At 56.1% G+C, this 26,387-nt stretch overlaps 2 protein-coding genes and 1 non-coding gene across 8 annotated transcripts; 2 read left to right on the top strand and 1 right to left on the bottom strand.

The window, feature by feature from the left end:
- On the top strand, nt 1-21,575 carry Med24 (mediator complex subunit 24). Of its 6 annotated transcripts, none has more exons than XM_021240002.2 (27): nt 1-131; nt 372-478; nt 681-883; nt 966-1,048; nt 9,352-9,390; nt 9,628-9,701; nt 10,022-10,254; nt 11,578-11,689; nt 11,777-11,927; nt 12,008-12,121; nt 12,797-12,844; nt 13,241-13,323; nt 13,499-13,585; nt 14,361-14,472; nt 14,804-14,946; nt 15,595-15,632; nt 16,007-16,089; nt 16,335-16,513; nt 16,603-16,702; nt 17,010-17,185; nt 18,813-19,077; nt 19,159-19,340; nt 19,440-19,530; nt 19,923-20,022; nt 20,564-20,644; nt 20,983-21,131; nt 21,213-21,575. In XM_021240002.2, the coding sequence occupies exons 3-27, from the start codon at nt 754-756 to the stop codon at nt 21,327-21,329; spliced, it is 2,970 nt and encodes a 989-aa protein (XP_021095661.1). In that variant the 5' UTR covers nt 1-131; nt 372-478; nt 681-753; the 3' UTR covers nt 21,330-21,575. The 6 variants fall into 6 exon arrangements, with proteins under 6 accessions (XP_021095661.1, XP_012933209.1, XP_012933208.1 ...); XM_013077755.3 differs by having other exon boundaries at nt 68-131; nt 368-478; XM_013077754.3 differs by having other exon boundaries at nt 78-261.
- LOC147821047 (small nucleolar RNA SNORD124) lies at nt 15,841-15,945 on the top strand. Its single transcript, XR_015447847.1, has one exon. It is a non-coding gene; the product is annotated as a small nucleolar RNA SNORD124 (small nucleolar RNA).
- A 1,083-nt stretch (nt 21,576-22,658) lies between the features above and the next one.
- Csf3 (colony stimulating factor 3) lies at nt 22,659-24,656 on the bottom strand. Its single transcript, XM_004859463.3, has 5 exons — nt 24,432-24,656; nt 24,146-24,303; nt 23,837-23,944; nt 23,607-23,753; nt 22,659-23,438 (listed from the first exon to the last, which is right to left on the bottom strand). The coding sequence occupies exons 1-5, from the start codon at nt 24,469-24,471 to the stop codon at nt 23,274-23,276; spliced, it is 618 nt and encodes a 205-aa protein (XP_004859520.1). The 5' UTR covers nt 24,472-24,656; the 3' UTR covers nt 22,659-23,273.
- Between the last annotated feature and the right edge of the window lie 1,731 nt (nt 24,657-26,387).

Raw genomic sequence — 26,387 nt, 5'->3', positions numbered from 1 at the left:
AGGGACTGCGACAAGGTTTTTCTCTTGCTCCATTTCTATTGGCTCCTATCAGTAACGCCCAGCCAATAGAAAATGAACTCCTTGATAGGTGCCAACATGGTGCTGTCTAGGAGGTAGAACTCGGTTGTCCGGTAGGCTTAAATTTGGGGAGGTGGTGGTTGAAAAGGAAATAGGGAATTATAGTTTCAGAGGAAGATAGAGGGGATAGATGGGGGAGCGATCTAGATTTGGGGTAGTAGTGGCTGACGGATACAGCCAGAGGTAAGGAAGTAATTAAGCAACTGGGGCTGGTTTATCCCCTTTGTGAACTCTTTAGTCTTTGTATTAGCTTCTTTTACAGTTTTCCTTATTTTTTTGGCTTTATGAGACAGGTCTCGCTATGTAGTTCAGACTGGCCTTGAACTCATTCTGTAGCCCAGGCTGGCCTATAACTCTTGGCGATCGTCCTACCTCATCCTTCAAAGTGCTGGGATTACAGGTATGCCTAAACCGGCCGTATTAGCTTCTTTGACACCTTTTTCTCAGTGCCCTAGTTCAAAGAAGGATGGTTCAGGAGGGGAGACCCTGACAGGACTTGGACTTCGCCCTCTTCCCCTCTTTTCTATGTAGTTCCTCTACCTTGCTTAAATCTTCCCGAATCTCCATTCTGTATAACTTTGCCTTCCCAACCATTTACTCAGGACTCCATCTCTAGTTCCATTCCTCACACATCAAAGCTGACGGCCCCCGGCGCCACATTCTCAGAGTGAAGTCATGAAGGTGGTGAACCTGAAGCAAGCCATTTTACAAGCCTGGAAGGAGCGCTGGAGTGACTACCAATGGGCCATCAACATGAAAAAATTCTTTCCCAAAGGAGCTACCTGGGATATCCTTAACCTGGCAGGTCTCAAGGGAAGTGGGGAAGAGGGATGGGAGGGATAAACTGAGACAAATACCACTTGGTCTCACTTGTGTTCCCACTGCAGAGGCACTATTGGAGCAGGCCATGATTGGACCGTCACCCAATCCTCTCATCCTGTCTTACCTGAAGTATGCCATTAGCTCCCAGGTAAATGGCTTCCACCCTAGGAGCAAGGATTTGGGAGATAAACACTTGGAATGCATTTGTTAGCTCACACATACTGGGTGAATTTTCTTGACCAGATCCTCTCTGAGCTTCAATATTTTTCTTTCTTTCTTTCTATTTATTTATTTATTTATTTATTATTTTTTAGACAAGGTTTCACTATGTAGTTCAGGCTGGCCTTGAACTCACTATGTAGCCCAGGCTGGCCTCAAACTTGCAGCGATCCTCGTGCATTAGCCTCCTCAGTGCTGAGATCACAGGTGTGCGGCACCATGCCCGGCTCATTTTATTTTATTTATTTATTTATTTTTTGGTACTGGGAATTGAACTCGAGTCCTTGGGCTTGCGAGGCAGGTGGCGGAACCACTGAGCTAAATCCCAGCCCTCATTTTATTTTTTGAGACTGGGTCTTGCTATGTAGTTCAAACTGGCTTGGAACTCTACAGGTACCCTAGGCTGATCTCGAACTTGTGGTGATTTTCCTGCCTCAGCCCTCTGAGTGCTGGGATCACAGGTGTACGCCATTGAGTTTCGATTTTCTTGTAAAATAAGAATACTTAATTTGTTGTGATGAATATTACATTCATTTACTCTAGCCATAAATATTTACCAGTGCTTGTATGTACAAGACAGTGGTAGGCCCTGAGTATATAACTGAACATGAATTAGTTGATCCCTGCACAAGGAATGTCACAGGCAATACAGGTGTCTAAATAGTCACAGATGAGTTTATGGTAAAGTTTAGGACTGAGTGTAGGGTTTGTGAGTGTACTTGGGAGGGCACCTAAGCTGGACTGAGAATCAGGAAAAGCTTCTGGAAGAAGTGATTTTTTTTTGGTACTGGGGACCGAACTCAGGTCCTTGTGCTTGCGTAGCAGGCAGTGAAACCACTGAGCTAAATCTCTGGCCCAGAAGTGATGTTTAAACCAGGACCTGAATGTTGAGAGAAACAAGACAAAACATATAAAAGCTGGGAGGCAGCAATCACATGATGTTTAACAATTGAAGAAATTTTTGCTTTCCGAATCCCTTTTTTTTGTGTGCTTTTGCAAGACAGGGTCTCACTATATAGTTCAGCATCCCAAGTGGTGGGATTACAGGTGTGTACCACCACACTCAGTGAGGATCCCTTTGAACCAACTCTTAATTTCTTTTCTTTTTCTTTTTCTTTTTTGAGATAGAGGTTTTTTGAGGGGATAGGCTGGTCTCAAACTTGTGGCTCTCCTGCCTCCACCTCCGGAGTGCTGGGATCACAGGCATGCACCACCACATCCAGCCATTTTAGATATTAAAAACAAATTAAGAAATATTTATAAATTCACCTAAAAGTTATTTTTAAAAACTTTATTATGTGTTAAAATAAATAACATTATAATGAAAAATTACCATATTTTCTGAAGCAAAACATGCTAGGAAAATGACATTGTTTTACATTTTGCAAATCTTTACTGTGTGAAGACAGCTGAATTCTCACATGTGCTTTTTAAAAAATTTTTTTATTTTTACTTTATTTGTTTTTTTTTTTTCGGTACTGGGGATCAAACTTGGGTCTTTGCGCTTGCATAGCAGGCAGTGAAACCACTGAGCTAAATCCCCGGCCCTTTTTTTTTTTTGGTACCAGGGATCAAACTCGGCTCCTTGTGCTTTCGGGGCGGCAGAACCACTGAGCTAAATCCCCAGCCCTAGGACCTAGGGACCTTGTGCTTTTGAGGCAGGTGGCAGAACCACTGAGCTAAATCCCTGGCCCTTGTATAGGCTATTTCGCTTGAAGTATATGAGGAAAATATGGCCTTGCATGTCAGCTGTTTAACTTGAAAGGGCAGAAATACTTTAATAAGCTTTTTAGGTAATGAATATTCTTCTTCAATACTATACCAAAATTTTCCACGAAGCCTTATCAGTAAACATGTTATAGTTTGTTACTTTAAAATCTATTGAACTCAGGCCGGGGATTTAGCTCAGTGGTTCTGTGGCTTGCTGTGCAAGCACAAGGACCGAGTTCAATCCCTGGTACCAAAAAAAAAAAAATCTATTGGGCCGGGGATTTAGCTCAGTGGTTCCAGCGCCTGCCTCACAAGTGCAAGGTCCCGAGTTTGATCCCCAGTACCAAAAAAAAAAAAAAAAAAAATCTATTGAACTCACAGCGATCCTCCTGCCTCAGCCTCCGAGTGCTGGGATTCTGGACCTCTTAAGGTTTTCAGGGCTAGGGATTTAGCTCAGTGGTTCCCTCTCCTGCCTCACAAGCGCAAGGACTCGAGTTGGATCCCCGGTACCAAAGAAAAGGTCTTCGGAGCCTGACCCTGGCATGGTGGTGCACGCCCGAAATCCCAGCACGCAAGAGGGAGGAGGGTCATCACCAGTTTGAGGCTAGCCTGAACTGTCTCAACAAAAAAAATTAACTGGCTTTTAAATCTGTTGTTTTTGTTTTTTGCATTGTAGGGGATCAAACCCATGACCTCACACATACTAGGGAAATGCTGTACTACTGAGCTATACTCCCAGCCTTAAATGTCCAAACACAATCTATCTTTTTTTCTTTTTTTTTTTGGTACCGGGAATTGAACTTGGGTCCTTGCGCTTTCGAGGCAGGCAGCAGAACCACTGAGCTAAATCCCTGGCCCCACAATCTATCTTGTAATCCTTTATTTATCTTTTAAGTTTCCTGTCACTTTTTTAGCTTTGTAATTTTTCCTAGCATGCAGAAATTTTTATGCTTTGCTCTCTCTCTTTTTTTTTTTCCTTTTTCTTTTTTTTTTGGTACCGGGGATTGAACTTGGGACCTTGCACTTGCGAGGCAGGCACCGGAACCACTGAGCTAAATCCCCGCCCTCTCTCTCTTTTTTTATGGTGCTAGGTATTGAAGTGAGAGCTTCCTGAATGCCAGGCAAGCACTTTCTCAGGAGTCTGCTCCCAGCCTACAAATTCTTAATGTTTCCATTGTCACCTTTATCCCTTTTTTGCAATATGGCTTTTGTCTTGCTTAAGGACTTGTCTACCCCAAGGGTATAAATGTAGTCTCTAATTTCTGCCAACCCTTGACTTTATTTTTTGCATTTATTTTGTTTAATCCATTTAGAATTTATTGTGAAGGATTCAAATTTATTTATTTTTTCAAATAAATGGACAATTTCCTCAACTACCTTTATTGAATAGACCATTTTTTGTCATATCTTTTATTTTGTTTTTTTGAGACAGGGTCTTGCTGTGTAGTCCAGGCTTCAAACTCCTAGTCATCATCCTGCCTCAGCCTCCCAAGTGCTGGAATTATAGGCATGCACCACTGTTACTGGGTATAGTTTTGGTTTTTGAGAGCAGTCACTCTGTAGCCCAGGCTGACCTTAAATTCCAGTCCTTCATCCTCAGCCTCCTAAATGGTGGGATTACCCCCAGGGCTGGTTCTCTGTCATATCTTTTTTGTTTGTTTGTTTGAGCCAGGGTCTTCCTATGTAGTCCAGGCTGGCCTTGATCCCCCTGCCTCAGTTCCCAAGTGCTGAGATTACAGGTGTGCAGCTTCACGCCTGGCTACAAGGGCTTGTCATATTTTAAATAGCATTATAGACTGCTTGTTTCTTTTCACTCTAGCATATTTTACTAATGTATCTGTCCTTTTTGGACCAGTACTTTACTGTTTTGATAACTATAGCTTTATAGTCTGTTTTGCTAGCAAGTTGGGCAAAGTTCTCTCTTGGTTGTTTTATTTTTCCAAAACTTCTTGATCGGATGTATTGGCACAGACCTGTAACCCCAGCACTCAGGAGGCTGAGGCAGGAGGATCAGTGTGAATTCAAGCCAGCCTGGACAACATAGTGAGACCTGTTTTTAAAACCAAAAAAAAAAAGAGGACCTGGGGATTTAGCTCAGTGGTTCCACTGCCTGCCTCACAAGCGCAAGGTCCCGAGTTCGATCCCCGGTACTAAAAAACAAACAAAAAATCTTTTTCTTGGCTGGACTGGGTTGCAGCTTAATGGCATAGCACTTGCCTAGCATGCACAGGGCCCTGGGTTCAATCCCCAGCACTACAAAAAAGAGAGAAAGAATGGAAAATTCTCAGGGGTTTATAGGCATGTTGTTTTCCAGATACATTTTAGGATCCACTTGCTACGTTACTTTAAAAGCCTTAATGTATTATTTTTTTTTTGGTACCGGGGATTGAACTCGGGTCCTTGCGCTTGTGCAGCAGGTGGTGAAACCACTGAGCTAAATCCCCGGCCCTGCCTTACTGTATTTTAATAGAGATTTCCTGGACTTTGTGGATGAGTTAGGGAATTTACAACTTGATTTTAGGAGACTCACTGTGGTTGTCCACATTTGATGAGTTCAAGGGAATTAAGACAGGAGGCAGAGACTATTTAGTCTGGTTTTTTTTTTTTTCTTCTGTAAAAGATGAGATAGTAAATATTTTTAGTCTTGTAGGCTGCATAGTCTCTGTAGCCACTACCCTGCCATTATGATTTGAAAGCAGATAAACACAGTAGGTAAACTGGCACATCTGTATTCTAATAAAACTTTATTAACAAAAAAAGTGGCAAGCCAGATTTGCTTTGCAAGTTATCTTTTCCCAACTCCTGATGTAGGCTGTTGCAGTAATTCAGGTGAGGGGTGATACTACCATAAACAGAAAATAGCAGTGAGCAGTTGGGCGTGGTGGTTCGTGGCTTCATCCCAGCACTCTGGGAGGCTGAGGTGGGAGAATTACCAGTTTGAGCCCAACCTGGGCAACTTAAGGAGTCCCTGTCTCCAAATCAAAAAGGACTGGGACTGTAGCTCAGTGCAAAGGCCCTGGGTTCAATCCCCAGCACTGAAAGATAAAAAATGAAAGAAAGAGAATCTTGAGATGTGTAAACACTGGTGAGAAGCTGAAGACAGGGAGAGAGAAATAAATATCCGGGAAGGCTGTCACGAGCTGTCAAGTGCTTTGCAGATTTAGTCATTGATTCTTCCTTCTGTCAAGAGGCTCTTTGGCCCCAGTGTCGGCCTGGAGAGGCCACTTAGGAGTCGCCAATGTTGGATGTGAAGAGGGAGCGGGCGAGGCAGCAGCTGCAGGTTCAGCCTAGGCCAGTCTCCTGTGTGGCACCTGGCTCTGGCCTTGGGGTTTGCCCTGGGCCTGGGGTGCTGGGGTCCATACCCCTGCGCTGACAGAGGCGGCTGGCCTGGAATAGGTCTGAGCATGCCTTGAGCAGTGCTTCACCCGGCGTGGAAAGTGTGTTCAGGTCTTGGAGCAGTGCTTTTTCCACTTAGCAAAAACTTACAGAACAGATGTAATTCAGAATTTGACAGCAGTAAGTTCATTTTGATAAGCAGTGTGTGTGTCTCAGGACAAACAGAATTAGGGCTTCTTCCCTCACAATGTGGGTCCCTGATTTTAGGACAACGTTCAGCTCCCCCTGCCGGTTGCTATAGGGAGATTTGGTTCTTTGCCAAGCTCTCACTATGGGGACATGGGTTATAAATAAACACGAGCCCAGAACACAGGGTCCTCTGCCCAGGCAGCCACCCAGCCTTCTGGGCGGTGTCAGACCTGGCTGTGGCTCCTCAGTGTGTCTGGCTGGGGGGTTCCCAGTGCTGACCGTACCCACACCCTCTTCATATGTTGCTTCTGTCCATCCAAGAGCATGCAGCTCAAGTGATGGAGAATTTGTACAGGGAAGGAAAACTCACCATACTTAGGGCATTGAGGCCGAGGTAGCTTTGTTGCCAAATATTTGGAGGTTTCTACTCTTTAAGGAGAAAAGCCCAAGAGGGGAGTGACTATTTGATGGTTTTGAGATAGAACTCCCTATGTAATTCAGGCTGCCCTTGAACTCACTGTGCGGGCTGAGTTAGCCTTGAACTGGTAGCAATCCTCCTGCCTCAGCCTCCCGAGTGCTGGGGTCACAGGTGTGTGCCACTGTGCCTGGCTTTGTAATTATTTTTTTTTATTATTTTTATTTTTATTTTTTTTGGTACCGGGGATCGAACTCGGGTCCTTGCGCTTGCGCAGCAGGTGAAACCACTGAGCTAAATCCCTGGCCCTATTTTTTTTAAATATGACAACAGGGCTGGGGATTAGCTCAGTGGTGCTGCCACCTGCCTCAAAAGCATGAGGTTCCGAGTTCAATCCCTGGTTCCAAAAAAAAAAAAAAATGACAACAGCTGGGTGTGGTGGCTCATGGCTATAATCTCAACATTTGGGAGGCTGAAGCAGGAGAACCCTCAGGAGTTTGAGGCCAGCCTGGGCCACATAGTGAGTTCAAAGCCAGCTTGGACTACATAGTGAGACCCTGTCTCCAGAGACCACCCCCCCAATATAAATGTGATGAGATTTTCCGTAAGATTTAAATTTATTCAGGACAACTTACTTCTTTTGAACTAGATCACTTATCTTAAGGTGATGAACAGATTTTACTAGCAGATTTGTTTGAAGGTAAACAGTTTTCAGAATGCATCTAGTCATGCCGGGTGTGGTGGCGGCACAGACCTGTAATCCCAGCACTGGCAAGGTGGAGGCAGGAGGATTGCTGTGAGTTCGAGGCCAGCCTGGGCTACATAGTGACTTCAGGGCCAGCCTGAACTACAAAGGGAGAGAACCTGCCTCAAAACAACAAACAAAAAAACCAGAATGCTTCTAGTTAATAAAATTCATCTATTCAAACAATGAGAATTTCCCAAGGCCTGGGGCCATGTGTGAGAGGGACAGATGTAAACTGTCTCTGTCCTCAGGGAACTTACTGTTAGGTAGAATTCTCCCAGATGGATTTGGAAGTACTAGTTAAATGAATTCCGTGGTCAAATAAGTCTGAAGGTCAAATGAGTTTGTTTTATCTTCAGACATCTTAAGAGAGTCTCATTGTACTGTGGGGCCCGGGATTTAGCTCAGTGGCACTGCGCCTGCCTCCAAAACGAAAGGTCCTGAGTTCAATCCCAGGTACACACAAAAAAATCTACTGTGGCTCTGGGAAGCCTTAGAACTAAGAAAACCCTATGTCCAGATGTTTAATCCAGATTTGTTAAATTTGTTTTCTTGTTTTGTACTGGGGATCAAACTTGGGTCCTTGCACTTTAAATTTGTTTGTTTTTTTGGTACCGGGGATTGAACTCAGGTCCTCGTGCTTTCGAGCCATTTGGTGGAACAACTGAGCTAAATCCCCAGGCCTTAGATTTGTTAAATTTATATCACAGAGGCTTTGTGTGTGTGTAAAATGTTATTTTTACATCTTTTCTGTGTTGCTGGAGATTGAACCCAGGGCCTTGAGTGTGCAAAGACACACTGCACCCCTGAACTACGCCCCGGGCCCCAGGAGCCAGCGGGTGATTGATTGGTTGGTGCTGAGCATCAGACCCAAGGGTGTTCTCCCACTAAGCTACATCCCCAATCCTTTGGTACCGGGGATCGAACTAGGGACCTTGTGCTTGCGAGGCAGGTGCGGTGCCACTAAGCTAAATCCCTGGCCCAGTTTATTTATAATTTCTTAAAAATTTGAGACTGAGGTTCCTAAGCCATCAGGAGTGCGTGTGGTGAAACTCCTGGTTTCCAAGTGTAGTCTCCTCCAGTTGGTGCACAGAATATTTGTCCATCTCTATTTTTGCCCAATAAGATCACTCTTGTAGGAGGGGGCCTGGGGATGTTACCCAGGCTGGTCTTGAACTTGTGACCTCAAGTGGTCCTCCCACCACAGCCTCCCAAGGTGCTGGGACGACAGGTGTGCACCGCCATGTACAGCGAGGTCACCCTTCTCTCTGGACAGTGGTGGGCTTCATGCACAACGGGTAGGCGGGCTGCCACTGAGCTGTACCACCGGCCAAGGTCACTTCCTGACAACCACAGGATTGGGACCGGGGCCAGCTCGGCTGCAGAGCATGTGCGCTGTGTGCACTGGGCCCGGGTCCCACCGCCAGCCCTGAAGAGAGGCTTAGAACCGAGCCACACAGCGTCCATTCTTTCTGGATCTTCCGACCACCGGTGGGCCACTCAGCCTTGCTTATTTTGGACATCGAGTAGCTTGTTACCAAGCAGTAGGCAGGCACTTGAGTGCCGCCTAAGCCTCCGCTGCTCCCTCCGTTACAGTGTCCGATGGGCGGGAACAGAGCACAACACATGATCATGGCCCCTTTTTTTTGTTTTGAGACATTCTCACTGTAGTCTAGGCTGGCCTTGAACTGGGGTGGGGATCACAGGTGTGTGCTGCCACTGGTGGCCTCGTGGAAGAAAGGCTTGAGGTTTCTGCGCTGTGGCCACTCTAAGCAGCCGTGTTTGTTCTTCCTAAGCAGGCGATTAGTTGTCTGACCCTTGTCTTCCTTCCCTCTAGATGGTGTCCTACTCCTCCGTCCTCACAGCCATCAGTAAGGTATGACCACGGCCCCTGGAGCAAGGCGGGGTGGGCACCATCTCCTTGCTGTGCTCTGTAGCCAGCTTCCTCTGTGGGGCAGGCCACCCTGCGGGGTGGGGCTGGCAGGTGGGAGCCAGTTCCCAGGATCCTGAGGAAGCTGAGCTGCCCGCCCGAGGTTGGAGGAAAGGAGTGGGAGCCCTGTGTGCCACTGGGGCTGACGGGGCCTCCCGGAGCCTCTCCCCGTTCTCTCCATAGTTTGATGACTTTTCCCGGGACCTGTGTGTCCAGGCCTTGCTGGACATCATGGACATGTTTTGTGACCGGCTGAGGTAAGGGCTGGGAGAGGACCCGCCCCTCCTGCATTCTTCTGGGCACAACGGGGAGACCAGCCTGGGCTCCCACATTCCCTACACTCGCCGCCTGGCACCATTGCCACTCGCTCCCGGAGCACTGGCTGTCTCTTCTCCCCTTGGACCGGTTCCTTTGAAATCCTGTCTGCTGGAAGCCAGCCAGGCTAGGTGTTTTCCTTCCGGAGACTTGGCTAGTTTTCCAGCGCTTCCCTAGCAGGGAGCCCAAGGCTCTGGGGAATGTCCGCGAGGGTCGGGTTTCAGCCTCTGGAGCCTGGACAGACTCGCCTCCTCTCCTGCAGCTGTCACGGCAAAGCCGAGGAGTGCATCGGGCTGTGCCGGGCCCTCCTCAGCGCCCTCCACTGGCTGCTGCGCTGCACAGCAGCCTCGGCCGAGCGGCTGCAGGAGGCCCCAGAGGCCACCTCACCAGGCACCTCGGAGAAGCAGCTGGCCATGTGCCTGCAGCGCCTGGAGAAGACCCTCAGCAGCAGCAAGAACCGCGCCCTGCTCCACATCGCCAAGCTGGAGGAGGCCTGTATGTCATGGCTTCCTGGAACGGGGAAAGGGAGAAGGGGTCCCCGAGGCCATCGGTCCCTTTCCTCCCCGTGGGCAGTGGACACAGCACCCACGAGAGGGGCTTGAGGCCAGTGAGTCCCAGGCTGCAGTTAGAGGGCAGCCGAGTGGCCGCTCGCTCTTGTCTCGGTTTGCTCACTGTGCGCACACAAATGACTCCCAGCTTTGAGTGACCGGCGCAGCTCTGCCTGCCGCTTCCGACTCAGCCTCAGAGGTTAACTAGGGGCCTCACAGAGAGGGGACAGACAGGGCTGTGGGGCGTCTCCTAGCAGGAGGGTCCCCAGGCCACGGTGTGGCGTGCGCCATGGTAGCGTGGAACCTCCTCGGGCGGTGAGGGCATGCCAGGGCAGATGGTACCCATGTCTCTAGGGCCTGGTCGGAGGAGCTGTTATGAAATTAGTTCATTACTTCTGCACGTAGGTTTTGTCTGGGAAAGCTCAGAAAAAGAATCACAGTGTCAAAATGGGTCGTGTTCAGTTTCCTGCACACTGTGAGCACGTGAGAAATGTCACTGGCTGAAAAGTGGATGAATGCTTAATTTTTCCCCCTATGTACTGGGAACTCAACCTGGAGCCTTCACACTGAGCTACATCCTCAGCCCCTTTTTCTTTTTCTTTTTTTTTTTTTGCTACTGAGGATTGAACTTGGGTCCTTGCGCTTGCGCAGCAGGCAGCGAAACCACTGAGCTAAATCCCCGGCTCTCTATTTTTAAATTTTGAGACAGAGCCTCACTAAGTCACTAGGTTGTGGAGGAATTCAGTTTGCAGTCCTCCTGCCTCAGCCTCCCAGACTGCAGGATTACAGTCATGCACCACTGTGCCTGGTAGAATACTTGATTTTAATGAATCTCCGAGCTTGCCTCTTTCTTCTTCCTGTGCCCCGTGGAGGTCACTAAGGGAGCTGCTGCCACTCTTCATCATTTGGCCCTCTGGGCTTGTGAGAAGTGGCTTATACTTCAGGGCTACCATGCGGTAGAGACAGAGTGTGGCCCTAGGAGAGTGGGTTAGCCCAGCCGGGCAGTGCCAGTGGAACTGGCTTCAGGGCTTGGCCTGGCTGAGAGCCATCTCGGCAGATGGCAGTGAGGGCCGGGCCCCATGAGGTGGCTGGTAGGGAGCCGGTGTGCCCGGGGCAGGGGCTCCGGCCCTTGGTGCTGCTCCCCTTGTGGGGACTCCCATGCTGCCCCGGCCCTGCCTCCGTGTCCCCCTCCGGGGATCTGCCCTGTGCAGTTTGGTGGCCAGGGCCCCCGCTGCCTCTGTCCCTGTCACCTTCTGTGTCCTCTCCGCAGCCTCCTGGACCGCCATTGAGCAGTGTCTCCTGAAGCTCGGGGAGACCCTGGCCAACCTCAGCAGCCCCCAGCTCCGGAGCCAGGCCGAGCAGTGCGGCGTGCTCATCAGGAGGTAGCCTGGGGTGTGGGTGTCTGGGTGTCGCCCTCCGCCCGCCCTGCCCACCCTCAGCCCTGCAGCCCCGGTCTGTCCTGTCCCCAGCATCCCCACCATGCTGTCCGTGCACTCGGAGCGGCTGCACGAGACCGGTTTCCCCACGGTGCACGCGGTGGTCCTGCTGGAGGGCACCATGAACCTGACGGGCGAGACGCAGCCGCTGGTGGAGCAGCTGATGATGGTCAAGCGCATGCAGGTGCGGCCTGCAGCCCTCCCGGGGACAGCCCTCCCATGGTGCTGCTTCCGGCGCACTCAGCACAGCCCACTCTCCCACAGCACATCCCGACCCCGCTCTTTGTGCTGGAGATCTGGAAGGCCTGCTTCGTGGGGCTCATCGAGTCACCTGAGGGCACGGAGGAGCTCAAGTGGACGGCCTTCACCTACCTCAAGGTGCCGGGACCGTGTCAGGAGATGCGTGGCGCACCGGCTTTGCCCCGGGTCCCTGCTGCCACAGGCCCTTCCTTGCTAGTTCCCGGCTCGAGTTCCTATTTCACTTCCGATGTCCCGGGCCATGTGCAGCCCCCTCAGCACCTGGCGCAGCTGGAATGTGGTCTTGGTCCCTGGCAGTTGGTGCCCACTTCAGCTGTACCATTTCCCATCCACAGAAGTGAAAGGCCCCACGTCCTGTAGGCCGAGGGGCATTGGGCACTTGGGTGCCCATAAACTTGCTTTTTTCTTTTCTTTGTTTTTCAAACAGGGCCTCCCTGTGGAGCCCAGGGTGGCCTTAAACTCACTATGTGTGTGTTGTGTTTTTTTGGTACTGGGGCTCGAACTCGGGACCTTGTGCTTGTGAGGCAGGCACCAGAACCGCTGAGCTAAACCCCCAGCCCCTTAAGCTCACTATGTGGCCAGCTGGCCTTGAACTTGCTGAGGTTCTCATGCCTCAGCCTCCCAAGTTTTGGGAGCACAGGGTCCACAGACTTTCTGATTGAGCCCTAGGAGCACTGTCCCAGCCAGGGCAGGAGTGTTCCTACTCAGTGTCCAGAGCTGAGCATGGGGGCCTCAGGACTGGGTGAAAGAGAAATGAAACTGATCTCCCATTTGCCCTCCTGCTTCCCTCCCTAGATCCCGCAGGTGCTGGTGAAGCTGAAGAAATACTCTCATGGGGACAGGGTGAGCTGGGGAAGGGGAGGCTGTTTCTGCCGAGAGGGAGGCAAGGAAGGGTCCCTTAGGCCCAGGTGGGCAGCCTGTGTTCTTGTGGCTAGGAGAAGGCAGGAAGCGTGTGTGTGTGTGTGTGTGTGTGTGTACATACTGGAACACCCATGTGCATCCTTGCACATGCACCCAGCGCCAGATGGAAGGTAGCTCAGGGGGTCCCTCCAGCAGGCAGGGTTCCCCCCAAGGACAGGGCTGGGAAGCCCCAGGGGAAGCAGGGAGCTCGGATCATCTGCCCAGCTCCAGGCTCCTGTTTCCAGCAGGCCGTCCTATGAGCCCCGGGAGTGTGCAGTGCACTGTGGACACACAGGAGGCAGGGAGGCCTGGGCCACAGGGGGTCTGTGACTCTTGTAGGATTTCACCGAGGACGTCAACTGCGCCTTCGAGTTCCTGCTGAAGCTCACACCTTTGCTGGACAAGGCTGACCAGCGCTGCAAGTAGGGACGCCCTGCTGCCCTCTGCACCACTCGGGCTTCCGGAGCCCGCTCCTCGCTGGCCCCCCGTGGCTTCGAGCGCCACAGCCCCTCAAGGAGGGAGGGGCTGGCAGGACCCTAGGTGTCTTCAGGCCCCAGTGCTGAGCCGGAGCCGCTCCTCTTGGCCTTGCTTCCACAGCTGCGACTGCACGAACTTCCTCTTGCAGGAGTGCAACAAGCAGGGGCTGTTGTCCGAGGCCAGCTTCGCCAGCCTCATGGCCAAGTGGTGAGTGGCGCCCGGCCGCCCGGGACCCCCTCTGTCGCCCACCGTGGCTGCTGCGGCTCTCCCTCCCATCTGAGGCCTGGGTTGCAAGGGACTGGGACCTCGTCTTGGGGTCCGGGGAGCAGGAGCCAAGAGGACACTGACCTCCACAGGCCAGACTTTTGTTTTCTTTCTTTTAAAACTTTGTTTCTCACTTCTGCGGAATTGAACCCAGGACCTCATTTGTGCTAGACGAGCACTCTGCTGCTGAGCTGCAGCCCCAGCCCATCTTTGGGGTTTTATTTGAGACAGGGCCTCACCATGCAGCCCAGGCTGGCCTCAGTCTCACAGTGCTCCTCCTGCCTCAGCCTCCCGAGTGCTAGAACGACAGGTGTGCACCACCTCGCCTGGCTAGGCTGGACTTTCTCTTAGTTGCTCTTTAACGCACCCTCCTTTGTGACCAAAGGAAAAAATCCTTGCTCTTTCATCATAAATGAACTCTCACAATAGATGCCATGCCTCATGGCAGGTAGAAGTGATTGCAGCGCTGCACTGAAAGCCCTTTCATAAACTTCAGCCCAACTCCAACCCCAAAGATTCTTTTATTTTCATATTTTTGGAGGTCCTGGGGCTTGAACCCAGGACTTCGTGCATGGGAGGCAAGTGCTCTGCCGCAGAGCCGTGTCCCTAGCCTCCCTGGCTTCCTGTGCACTTCGCTCCCGCTCTGCGGGGGCCCTAGAGTGTGTCAGTGTCTCCCTGCCTCTGTTCCTCTCTCACGGCCACCCGGCTATGGCCATAGCAAGTCAGACCGCGAGCAGGCGCCACAGCTGAAGTCGTCAGAAAATGCCAACATCCAGCCTAACCCCGGGCTCATCCTGCGGGCAGAGCCCACCGTCACCAACATCCTCAAGGTGAGCGCCCAGCTGTCTGGCTTCTTTCCACGGTTGCTTTGGAACCACAGAAAGTGAGGCCGGCTGCTACCCCTGCAGGCTGACCTCTGTGTCCCCGTGTCCCAGTTGCTGAGGGAGGGGCCTCCCGAGACCCAGGACCCAGCGGGACTGTGATGGCCCAGTCAGCAGGGGTAGATCGAAGAGCACGGGAGGACTTCAGGGGTGGTTTTCCAGGCGGGAATCCGGAAGGATTGGTTAGACTGCAGAGTGTGTGCCAGGCAGAGGCGCAGGGAGAAGGTGGCTGGCGGTATCTGGGGTCTTCAGAACCCTTGACTTCCTGTCCTGTTCCCAGACCATGGATGCGGACCACTCCAAGTCCCCAGAGGGGCTGCTGGGCGTCCTGGGACACATGCTGTCTGGGAAGAGCCTGGACCTACTGCTGGCAGCCGCCGCCGCCACCGGGAAGCTGAAATCCTTTGCCCGGAAGTTCATCAAGTGAGGATGGCTGAGCCTGAGCTCAGAGAGGAGCCCAGGGCCCGTCTGGGAGGAGGGAGGCAGCTGGCCAGGTCTCCCCAGGGCAAGGCTGAAGCAGAGCCTCCTGGCCAAGGCCCCCTCCCTTGGCCCCAGGAGCTCCTCCCTCATCAGCTAGAATGGCCTGGAGACCCTGATATGCCAAGGGGCTCAGAGCAGCAGGCTGGAAGAGTCTGGGTTAGCCTGGTTACCAGTAGGGGCTTTAGACTCCCGGCTTTGTGTTAACCTGAATGTTTTCTTTTTCTTTTGTATTGGAGATTGAACCCAGGGACTTTGGACTGAGCTACATCCTTCAGCTGTTTTCTGCTTTTTTACTTTGAGACAGGGTCTCATTGTATGGTTCAAGCTGGCTATATAGTACTCACTATGTAGCCCAGGCCAGCCTCGAACTCATGGTGACCCTTCTGCTTCAGCCTCCTAAATTCTAGGATTACAGGCATGCACTGCCTCCCCTGGCAGTTGACCTGGAATTTGACATAAAGGACATTGTTCCGTTCTGTGAGCCATTCGCTAGGCCTTAGAAATCTCGGGAATTGTAGAAATAGCTCTTTCCTGTGGTGGCCTGTTCACCCTGTGTAACCTGTACGTTAACTGTGTCCATCCTTTCCGCAGCCTGAACGAGTTCACAACCCACGGGCCCGGAGAGAGCAGTAAGTTGGCCTGGGCCTGCAGTCCCGTGGTGCCTCGGAGGGCGAGGGCCCCCTGTGCTCTGCTGGGTGCTGGTGCTGGGTCCTCCCCACCCAGACTGACCGGGGCTCTGGAGCCTGGAGAGCGCAGAGCTGTGGAAGGGACTCCGTCTTTGTCCCACGGGCCCCTTCATCACTTGTGTGCTGCTGAGAACGAAAGTTGTAGAAGCCTCGGACCCCAGGAAGGGATGATGTTCTGACTGGCACTCAAGAAAAGGATTCTGAGCCTCCCTCGGGCGCTGAAGGAGCCCTCTGCTCCTGACCTTCCCTGGGCAGCTCCTCTCTGCTGGTCTGGCCGGGCTGGCCGCCCCGGCTGAGCCCCCGTCCCCTTCCCACAGCCAAAACAGCCTCGGTGCGGGCCTTGCTCTTCGACATCTCCTTCCTCATGCTGTGCCACGTGGCCCAGACCTATGGCTCGGAGGTGAGGCGGGAGCTTGGGTGGCCTCGGGTACCACAGGGGTGGCGGAGGCGGAGGTGACTGGCGACGCCCACGGCCCCTACAGCCTGACAGCCCCAGGCCAATTGGGTCTGTTGGGCCCAGTGGGTCAGTGCAACATCTATGGTGGCCACCGGGTGGCAGCAGAGCACCAGGCCGCCTCCCCGGAGCAGGCTGTCCCCAGGGCCCCTTGGGGCCGGCGCCACCCTCGGCACCCTTCCCCCACGCAGGTGATCCTGTCGGAGGCCAGCTCAGGGGCAGAGGTGCCCTTCTTCGAGACCTGGATGCAGACCTGCATGCCAGAGGAGGGCAAGATCCTGAACCCTGACCACCCCTGCTTCCGGCCCGACTCCACCAAAGTGGAGTCCCTGGTGGCCCTGCTGAACAACTCCTCGGAGATGAAGCTGGTGTGAGTGGTGGGTGACGGGGGCAAGGCCTCCCAGCACCCGAGGCATGCACGCCGCGGTGACTTCCCCCGCTCCCCCGCTCACCCCACAGGCAGATGAAGTGGCACGAAGCCTGCCTTAGCATCTCGGCGGCCATCCTGGAGATCCTCAATGCCTGGGAGAACGGGGTGCTGGCCTTCGAGTCCATCCAGGTAGCGACGGTGTCCCCTGGAGCAGAGCAGGCGTGGGCAGCTTGTTGACTTCATAAGGCCGCCAGGGATGCTGGCGGGAGGCTGAGGCAGGATTGCTGTGAGTTCAAGGCCACCCGAACTGCACAGGGAGACCCTGTCTCCAGACAAACAGAGAGAACCTCAGGAGTCAAGAACGGGAAGTCCCTCATTCCAGAGCTCAGGGTTTGGAACTGGGGTGCAGAGGGCCAGGCTCCGCCAGCCACACTGGGACGGGGAAGTGGTGGCCAGGGAAGGGGGAGAGTGACCCAGCCACCCTTCCCTCCCCCAGAAAATCACCGATAACATCAAGGGAAAGGTATGCAGCCTGGCCGTGTGTGCTGTGGCTTGGCTCGTGGCCCACGTCCGGATGCTGGGCCTGGACGAGCGTGAGAAGTCGCTGCAGATGATCCGCCAGCTGGCAGGGCCGCTCTACAGCGAGAACACCCTGCAGTTCTACAACGAGAGGTCAGCCTGCCCCTGCCGCCCTGCAGGTGTTGCGAGCGGCCCGCACCTGCTGTGAGCAGTGGCCCTCCAGCCCACGTCCCACCCGCCCACGTCCTCCTGCCAGCAGCCACCCCGCCTTCACCCCGAGCCCCATGTCCAGCCCTCTGTCCTTCTGTGCTGGGATAGAGTCTCACTGAGTGGTCAGGTGCCCAGGCTGGGCTCAAGCTGTCCGTCCTCCTGCCTCACCCTTAGCCCCTCCTGTGGGCCACAAACGCAGTTCCAGACGCTGCTCCCTGGCCTCAGAGTGCTGACTTTCAGAGAAGTAGCTGAGCGGGGAGCAGAGGGACTGCCCACCCGGTCCCTGTCTCGGGACTGGAGCCATCTGTCGCACACACAGCCCTCCCGGCCCCACAGTCCTGTGGTTGCTCCCTGGGCTGTCTCTGGGGATCCGTGACCTCCGTGGTGTTGGGCTTTCCAGTTGTGGCAGCGAAAACATAGAAAATTTACCACTGTGACCTTGCCGAAGCGGTTGTGGGGGGCAGGGGACACCCACACTGGGGACCAGATCCCAGGGCCTCCCTCCCACCCGCCCTGTGAGCTCCCTGCTGCCTGCAGCCCCGGGCCCTGGTTCCTGTAGCTCCCTCAGGTGTTTGCACTGAGGCAATCTTTTTGTCTTTTGTGACTCAGTTATTTTACTCAGCATAATTTCCTCAAAATTCAACTATGTGCTAGCATGTGACAGGAATTCCTTTCTGGGAATGAATAATGCTCCCTGTCTGTGGGCAGGCCACACCCCCACTATCTGCTGGCCCCTCTCTGGACACTTGGGCTGTTCACACGTCTTGGCTGTGTGGACACAGGTGTGTCACCAGAGTGTCAGCGACAACTCAGGTGGCTGTCAAGGCGGAACCGGCTCAAGCCAGAGATAAAATCATTTGTTTTCCCCTTGCTACCTTTTATTTGTTTGCTAGGTTGGATTTTTTTGGCTTTTTGAGACAGGGTCTGGCTATGTCATTCAGGCTGGCCTTGAACTCACAGCAATCCTCCTGCCTCAGCCTCCTGACCAACATGCACCACCACACTCGGCCTTTGCTACTTTCGTTTTCCCTTTCTTCCCTCTGTCTCCCCCGAGTCGGGGAGCCCTGCTCTGCCCTCCTGGGCACGGGGCAGTGAGAAGCCTGTGGCAGGTGCTGGGCGTCCTCCCCCAGCTGTGGGCCATGTCCCAGTGGGCCCAGGAGAGGGATGATTCCTGGACGTCCCCCATCTGCGTGCTGGCCCAACACCCAAGGCCGGGAAGAGCCCTGAGGGGCAGCCCTCGGCCTGTCCTGGAAGTCACAGTTTACTCTGGAAAGAGCCCAAGTTGGGCGGGGCCCCTGGCTCTGGCTAGGGGAAGATGGGATTTATTCATTCATTATGTCGGGGGAGTTGGCAGAAGCCCGGCTGGGGGAGGGAGGGGGGTCAGTTGCTGGGTCTGCTCCAGGGGGAGACCCCGCCCCAGCCCCCAGCGGTTTCCAGCAGGTGGAGCCCTGCCCAGAGCAGGGAGCAGGGCCCAGGGCCCAGGGCCCAGGGCCTCCCTCTGCCTCCCAGTGGGGTTCGGGGCGCTTCCGTAAGCCAAGCTGAGGAGGAGGCGGCCGGCCGTGTCCCACAGGGTGGTGATCATGAACTCCATCCTGGAGCACATGTGTGCTGATGTGCTGCAGCAGACCGCCACGCAGATCAAGTTCCCGTCCACCGGCGTGGACACCATGCCCTACTGGAACCTGCTGCCTCCCAAGCGCCCCATCAAGGAGGTGCTGACGGGCGTGTTCGCCGAGGTGCTGGAGAAGGGCTGGGTGGACAGCCGCTCCGTGCACATCCTCGACACCCTGCTGCACATGGGCGGTGTCTACTGGTTCTGCAGCAACCTACTGAAGGTGGGGCGGCGGGACAGGGTGCACCTGGGTCCCCTCATCCCCGCCGGCCCGCACGCCGCAGCACCCCATCCCACCCGCCAGGAGCTGTTGAAGGAGACCCGCAAGGAGCACACGCTGCGGGCGGTGGAGCTGCTCTACTCCATCTTCTGCTTGGACATGCAGCAGGTGACACTGGTGCTGCTCGGCCACATCCTGCCCGGCCTGCTCACCGACTCCTCCAAGTGGCATAGCCTCATGGACCCGCCTGGCACTGCGCTGGCCAAGTAGGGGTCTCTCACCACCCCTGCCCCACCCCCCCCGGTCATCCAGCAAGCTGGGCCCGGAGCCCCTAACTGGGCCCTGTTTCCTGCGCCCTCTGCCAGGCTGGCCGTGTGGTGTGCCCTGAGTGCCTACTCTTCCCACAAGGGACAGGCGTCCTCCCGCCAGAAGAAGCGACACCGGGAAGACATTGAGGTGGGGCCTCCACTTGCCAGGCCCGAGGTGTGGGAGGGCCGAGGGGAACCAGGCCCCATGATGGCAGCTGCAGGGCACGGGGGAGTGGGGCTTCCGCTCTCAAACCTGAGCTCCAGCCGGCCTGTGTGGGGCACTCCTGTAATCCCAGCTACTTGGGAGGCCAAGGCAGGAGGATCACAAGTTCAAGACCAGCCTGGGCAGCTTAGCAAGTCAAATTATAAAAAGTAGAAAGGGCTGGGGGTGTGGCCAGTGGCAGAGCGCTTGCCCAGCATGCACGAGGACCTGGGTTCAAATCCCAGCTCCACACACGAAACCCCACCCGAGCCCCGTTCCCCTGCGCGGTCCCCGGATCGTCAGCCGGCCTGTGGGTGCCAGCAACTCTTCCCCACCAGGATTACACCAGCCTCTTCCCCCTGGACGACACGCAGCCATCAAAGCTCATGCGGCTGCTGAGCTCCAACGAGGATGACGCCAACATCCTGTCGAGTCCCAGTAAGTGTGTGGCTCCTGGCGCCCGCCTCCCTGGGACCCTGCGCCCTGCCAGGCCCATCCGCCTGGCCACGGTGCCTTTGCCAGCTGCGCCGAGGACTGGAGACAGGGCTGCAGTCGCCTGGCCTAAGAGTTGAGGCTCTTGGCCCTGAGTCCCCCACCCCACGGGGCAGCAGGGACGAGGTGACTCTGCCTCCCCAGCATGGCCTGTGCCCTGACTCACCAGCCCAGCCTCCCTGCTTCCTTCCTTCCTTCCCCGAGTCGGGGTCTGTCCCCAGCAGGCCTGGCTCCCGTGCCCCACTTCCTCCTGAGCCCCTTCGATGAGCTTTCCCGAGCCCGCAGGTTCCTCCGGGACGGCCACACCCTGGAGCTGGCCATGCTGGGCCAGTGGCCTCGGCCGTCCGCCTGCGGCTCCTTGGGACCTGTTGGCCCTCCCTCCTGTGACTGGCCCCGGGGATCCCCGCTGGGCTCTGTGTGTACCCCAGCTGTGGGGCAAGGCGAGGCCCCCAGAGTGGGTTGGAGCTGTGTCCCCTCCCGCCCACAGCTGACCGCTCCATGAGCAGCTCCCTGTCAGCCTCCCAGCTGCACACCGTCAACATGAGGGACCCTCTGAACCGCGTCCTGGGTGAGTCCCGTCCTGGAGCTGGGCTGGGGCCTGGGCAGCCAGAGGGGTCCTGCCAGCACCCCATCCCTCCGCGGCATCTCCTCACCTCATCTCCACCTCCCCTTGCTGCCAGCTTTCCGGGCTCCATTTGCGGCCACTGCTTTCTCTGCCCGTTCTTCGCTTATTGAGACAGGGTTTTGCCGTGCCACCCAGGCGGGCCTTGAACTCATGGCAGTCCTCCTGCCTCAGCCTCCCGAGAGCTGGGAGTCCAGGCGTGCACCACCGCGCCTGCCTTCTTTTGCCTGGAGCCCCGCCTGGCCCCACCTGGCCCCGCCTGAGCCCCTGTTGCCTCCCCGCAGCCAACTTGTTCCTGCTCATCTCCTCCATCCTGGGCTCCCGCACGGCCGGCCCGCACACGCAGTTCGTGCAGTGGTTCCTGGAGGAGTGCGTGGACTGCCTGGAGCAGGGCAGCCGCGGCAGCATCCTGCAGTTCATGCCCTTCACCACCGTGAGTGCAGAGCCCAGCTGGGGCACCCGGGGCCAGGGCTGGGGCCGGGGCCATCTCTGCCACCCGTGCTGTGTGTGGCAGGTGTCGGAGCTGGTGAAGGTGTCCAGTATGTCCAGCCCTAAGGTGGTCCTGGCCATCACGGACCTCAGCCTGCCCCTGGGCCGCCAGGTGGCTGCCAAGGCCATCGCTGCCCTCTGAAGGCCGCAGATCCGAGCGAGACAGTGAGGATGAGGAGCCATCGGTGCCGGCAACTTCCTCTCCCTCCGCCAGCACCTGAAGAGCTTGGGCCAAGGTTGTCCTCGGCCAGGAAGGGGACCTGCCCTGGGGGCCTCGGACGCAGCAGGCGCTCAGTGTGGACACAGGCTCAGCGCGGCCTTGAGCCTGGGGCTGTCTGTCACCTTGCCACTTGTGAATAAAGACCTTCGGGCGCCTTTGTGACAGGAAGTGCTTGGGTGCCTGGCTCCAGTCTCCCTGGGTTCCCGGGGCAGGGCCTGGGTGAGGAGGAAGAGGGGCTGGGCTCAGGTGCCCACGGTTCCCTGCAGGGCAGAGGGGGGACAGTGGCTCCCTCCCACAGACCTGGCTTGGGGGCATTGAGGGCCACGCCCACTGCTGGCCCCCAGGTACGAGGACGGGTGCCCTGCTCTGTCACCCCGCCCAGTCTGGCTGGGGTGACTTGTTTTTTTTGGTACCAGGGATCAAACTCAGGACCTTGCGCTTGTGAGGCAGGTTCAGGCACCACTGAGCTAAATCCCTGGCCCTGTTTTGTTGTTGTTGCTGTTTTTGTTTGCTTTTTGCTTTTTGATATATATATATATATATATATATATATATATATATATTTTTTTTTTTTTTGCTACTGGGGATCGAACTCTGGTCCTTGCAGTTGCACAGCAGCCGGCGAAACCACTGAGATAAATCCCCGGCCCCTTTTGTTTCCTTTTTGAGACAAGGTCTCATTGTATAGTCCAGTCTGGCCTTGAACTCACTATGTAGCCCAGGCTGGCCTCAAAGTCACAGCAATCCTCCTGCCTCAGCCTCCTGAATGCTGGGATCACAGGTGTAACCACCACAGCTGGCTCTGGGGTGACTGCTGAACCCTTCTGTCCCCGCCACACCCATGGCCTGAGACAGCAGTGGGGTTCCTTGTGCTCCTGGGGGTCAGGGGTGGGGCTGGGGGTGCACCTGGCACCTGAGGTGTGGCTCTGGCCCCTCCGACAGCTACACCCTCCCCCTCCGTAGCTGCTTGGGGCTTCGACCCCTTCAGCGCCGAGGACAGTGGGGACAGGCAGGACAGACCTGGGTGTGAGTGGCCTGTGCCATGCAGGGCCCAGCAGCGCATGCTGGCCCTCTGTGGGCACGGAGCCAGCACCCTCTGCCCCGGCTGTGGGTCCCCGGGTGGCCTCTCCCTCGGTGTGCCCAGCACCGTGCTCCGAGGAAGGGCCAGGAAGGAATGCAGGGAGCCAGGACCTCCCACCCCTCCCCAGCCTCCTCAGCTCCCCTGGCCCGAGACGCAAGGAGCAGGGACACTCAGGAGCCACCAACTTTATTATCCACACACTTGTTACAGCGAGAAGGGGCGGGCTCCCTTTCACCCCTTCCCTGACTCCCCCTTTCATTCCCTTCCGTGGGGGGCTCCAGAGAGAACCCCGCCTTGGTGGAGGCCAGGGGGGCACCCCCTGGTGCTGGAGTCAAAACCCACCCAAAAACTAGAGAAAAACTTAAATTCCAGGGCTCGAGACCTGTGTGGTGGAGTGGGGACAGGTGGCGGACAGGGACCCAGCCATGAGCTGGGAACAGTGCTGTTTAAATATTAAACAGGGATGTGGCCTCCCACGTGGGCGGCCTCCCGAAGTGCCTGGGCCACCGCTGGGCAGCACTGGGGTGGGGGCCGAACTCGGTCCCCAGTGCCCAGGACGGAGCAGGCCAGTGCCGGCTCGGGAATAAATACCTGGTATTTACCTATCTGCCTCCCGCTCGGGGCAGGAGGGCAGAGTTCCTCACTGCTGTGGGCAGGAGAATGGAGCTCGAGATGGGGAGGAAGCACCCAGGAGTTGGGCTGGGCTCTGTCTCCCCTGAGCTTAAATACGAGGGTTAAATAGGCATAAATATTAAATAGAGATAAATACACTGGCGGGAGCCAGCTCAGGGCCCCCTGAGGTAGCGCAGGGCACGGTAGGCCAGCTCCAGGAAGCACTGCAGCTGCGAGGCCACCATCGCCCCGACTGCCTGGCGCTGGAAGGCAGAGGTGAAGGTCAGCATGGTGCCCGGGGTGGGCTGCACGGCCGGGGCTGTTCCCAGGTCCTCCATCTGTGGGGGAAAGACGAGGTCAGGGGCGACTCTCCTCGGGGCCAGCGGCAGGAGGGCCTGGTGGGGTGGGGAGGTCAGATGTCCCTGATGACCCCAGCACGCTTCCCCGATGCCAGGCTGTGCAGTGGGCATCCAGCATGGCCACTGGGCTCGTCCCCCGAGGCTCACCTGCTGCCAGATGGTGGTGGCAAAGTCAGCAACATCCAGCTGCAGCGTGTCCACAGTGGGGGACAGTTCTGGGGAGATCCCCACCAGTGCCCGCAGGAGGCCCCGGTAGAGGACCAGGCCGGCCTGGAGCTGGCGCAGGCAGCGGGTCTGGGGGGACAGAAGAGTGAGGCAGTGCTGCCCAGGCCGGGCACTGGGGTGCAGCCCCCCTCAGCCCACGCCCTCCGGCTCACCGGCTGCAGGTCCTGGCTGGAGCAGCCCTTCAGGGGGACCCATGGGATGCTCAGGGAGTGGCCCAGCAGTGTCAGCTCCTCGGGGTGGCACAGCCTGTACGTGGCACACTGGGGGTGGAAGGATGTGGAGCGTCACTCCCTGGGACTGAGTCCTCCCGGTCTCCATCGCCCAGTGGCCCTGACACCCAACACGGGGTCCCTGCCCAGCTCCCCTCCATGCCTGTGGGTCCTGTGTCACCCTCTGCGCCCCTTCCCGGGCACCTCCTCCCCACCTTCCTCCCTCAGGCTCCCCCAGGTCCCCACACTCACTAGCTTCTGCTGCATCTCCACGGCTTCGGCCTGGACCCTCCGTGCCTGCTCCAAGCACTTGAGCACGAAGCTTCGGGGCAGGGGCAGGGGGCTGGCAGTGTCCAGGGGCGCGGCCTTGTGTCCGGGCCAGAGCGCACTGTGCAAGAGCAGCAGTAGGGCTGGAAGCAGATGGAAGACACTGCCACTCCCACAGTCCCTCCCAGTGGAGGAAGCAGAGTGGCTGAAACCTGGCCGGGCTGAGGTCCCCAGCGCCCCCAGCTCAGACCCCAAAGGCGGCCACACTCACCCATCAGCTTCACAGGCCGCGGGGCAGCAGCGTGGGCCATGGGGGTGCAGGGAGGGCTGGGACTGCTGGCTGTGGCTGTCAGACCCACTTGGAGGACCTTTATACAGAACCCATGGAGCCCTGGGAGGAAATTACCTGGGGCTACGACAAAGACTTAGTAATAACTTCCCAGGAGTTATGCAAATTTGTTGGTGTCCAGGACAATGCAAGGGCGTTGGGACACAAAGCTGTTTGCGAAAGTTTTGTGAAACTGTGGAATCTCTGATCCTTCTTTGACGTCTGGTCCCCCTCAAATTCTCTTCCTCCACTAGGCCACGCCCAGGGCTGAGCCCCCCCCCCCCGGGGGGGTTGACCAGAAACTGACAAAGGCCCAAAGGCCCGAAGTCCGGGAGGCCGAAGGGGAGGGGGAGGCTGGAGGCTGTCCCAGGGTCCTCCATGGGGACCGACGCCCCTCCGAGCTCGGGCGGGAACCCTGCGGAGCCCCTGTGCCCCTCCCCGGGAGTCCCAAGCCTCCTGCCCCCAAGGTCTAATTCTAGGGCCGAGGAAGCAGCTCGTTGCCTCCTCCCGCTGACCCAGAAACTCCCAGGGCCCTCTTGGCCTCTTGTGGGCCGGCCCTGAGACAGGACCCTGAGTTTTCCTTCCCGCACTTGGAGAGGCACCGTGGGTCCTTCCAGGTCGTCCTGTCCCAAGCTGATTATCTGGGAACTCCCCAACAAGCCCCCATGACTCACCCCCTTAAGCCCCCGGAATCCAGGCAGAGGCCAGAGGAAACCGGATGTCAGTCCTGAATGAATCAAGACCCTCTTGGGGCCCTTGGCTCACCTGACCCTGCCCTTCCACCTCCTCGCACAATTGCCCTGGCACATGAGGCTGGCACAGTTGCTCTGGTCCACTACAACACAGTCCCGGGGCTTTGGAATGGGGACCTGGGGCATGACACTCCCCCGGCCCAGGGTGGACCGGGCAGGGGTGAGGAAGGTGAGTCTGTGGGTCCCACGCGCTGGAACCCTGCAGCATTAGCACCGGAAGCAGCCTTGGTGCCCCTGCAGCCTGTGACCTGGGCCAGGAGGGTAGGACCCTACCCAAGGTCACAGAAGCAGACTTGGTGTCTCAACGAGGAGGGATCTGCCTCAGTTCTGAGCTCCGTGGGGCCTGGGGCCTGCCTGGCGGGGCTGTCCGCGCCCAAGCACAGAAGGTGCTCTGGATGCAAGGGGCAGAGCCCAGGCGGGCGTCTCTGAGGCTGGGGCGCCCTCTGGTGGCCATGCGTGGTGGAGCCGTCACCTGCCCCTCGTTCACGTTCTGCCACCTGGTCCGAGTTTGCAAATTGTTTTTACTATCACGTTAAAAACAAAACCAAAAACAAAAACAGCTCTGGATGTCCCTTGCGTCTGCCCCTCTGTACGGGGGATTATCACCCCCTGACCCCTGTGGGCACTGGACTGCCCATGCCCAAGGTCCCGGCCTAGATGACATGGCGTTCACGGGGGCTGACACCCGGTACCACACCTCGCCCGGGGCCATTCGAACACCGGGGGCTCAGTCATCACGCCATGCCGGGGTGATCACGAGGAGTGCACTAGTGTCCAGGACAGACACAACTGACTCCCTCCAGATCTTTCCGGGGTGAGTCCCCAGACGTGGAGCCAGGCCGGACAATGTGGACGCAGGGGCCAGACAGCACGCCCACGTGTTTTAAGCCTGTGCCGAGCCGGCTCGGTCACAACTTCTCAATTCTGCCTTTCTAGCACAAAAGCAGCTATGAAAAATACGTACACGAGCCAGGCACAGTGATGCACGTCTGTAATCCCAGCACTCTGGGAGACTGAGACAGGAGGATTCAAATTTGAGCCCATTGTGGGCAATTTAGTGACTTAGCAGGACCCTGTCGCAAAGTAAAAATGATGTAGCTCAGCACAAAGGCCCTGGGTTCAACCCCCAGTATCACACACAGGCATG

This window comes from Heterocephalus glaber, unplaced genomic scaffold (assembly GCF_053883595.1).
Source record: "Heterocephalus glaber isolate CG9 unplaced genomic scaffold, H.glaber_assembly_v1.0 deba00001773, whole genome shotgun sequence".
In the NCBI taxonomy this organism is placed as follows: Eukaryota; Metazoa; Chordata; class Mammalia; order Rodentia; family Bathyergidae; genus Heterocephalus; species Heterocephalus glaber.
Note: the sequence above shows the minus strand (reverse complement) of the source record. Positions and strands in the feature narration are given on the sequence as shown.

Excerpts from the sequence above, each read along its gene's own strand:
- Med24 (XM_021240002.2), top strand. The coding sequence starts at position 754 with ATGAAGGTGGTGAACCTGAAGCAAGCCATTTTACAAGCCTGGAAGGAG. Across the intron at positions 10,255-11,577 it reads CGCCAAGCTGGAGGAGGCCT|CCTCCTGGACCGCCATTGAG; the intron begins GTATGTCATGGC and ends TCCTCTCCGCAG. Across the intron at positions 21,132-21,212 it reads AGTTCATGCCCTTCACCACC|GTGTCGGAGCTGGTGAAGGT; the intron begins GTGAGTGCAGAG and ends TGTGTGTGGCAG.
- Csf3 (XM_004859463.3), bottom strand. The coding sequence starts at position 24,471 with ATGGCCCACGCTGCTGCCCCGCGGCCTGTGAAGCTGATGG. Across the intron at positions 24,304-24,431 it reads GCGGCCTGTGAAGCTGATGG|CCCTACTGCTGCTCTTGCAC; the intron begins GTGAGTGTGGCC and ends ATCTGCTTCCAG. Across the intron at positions 23,439-23,606 it reads CCACCACCATCTGGCAGCAG|ATGGAGGACCTGGGAACAGC; the intron begins GTGAGCCTCGGG and ends TTTCCCCCACAG.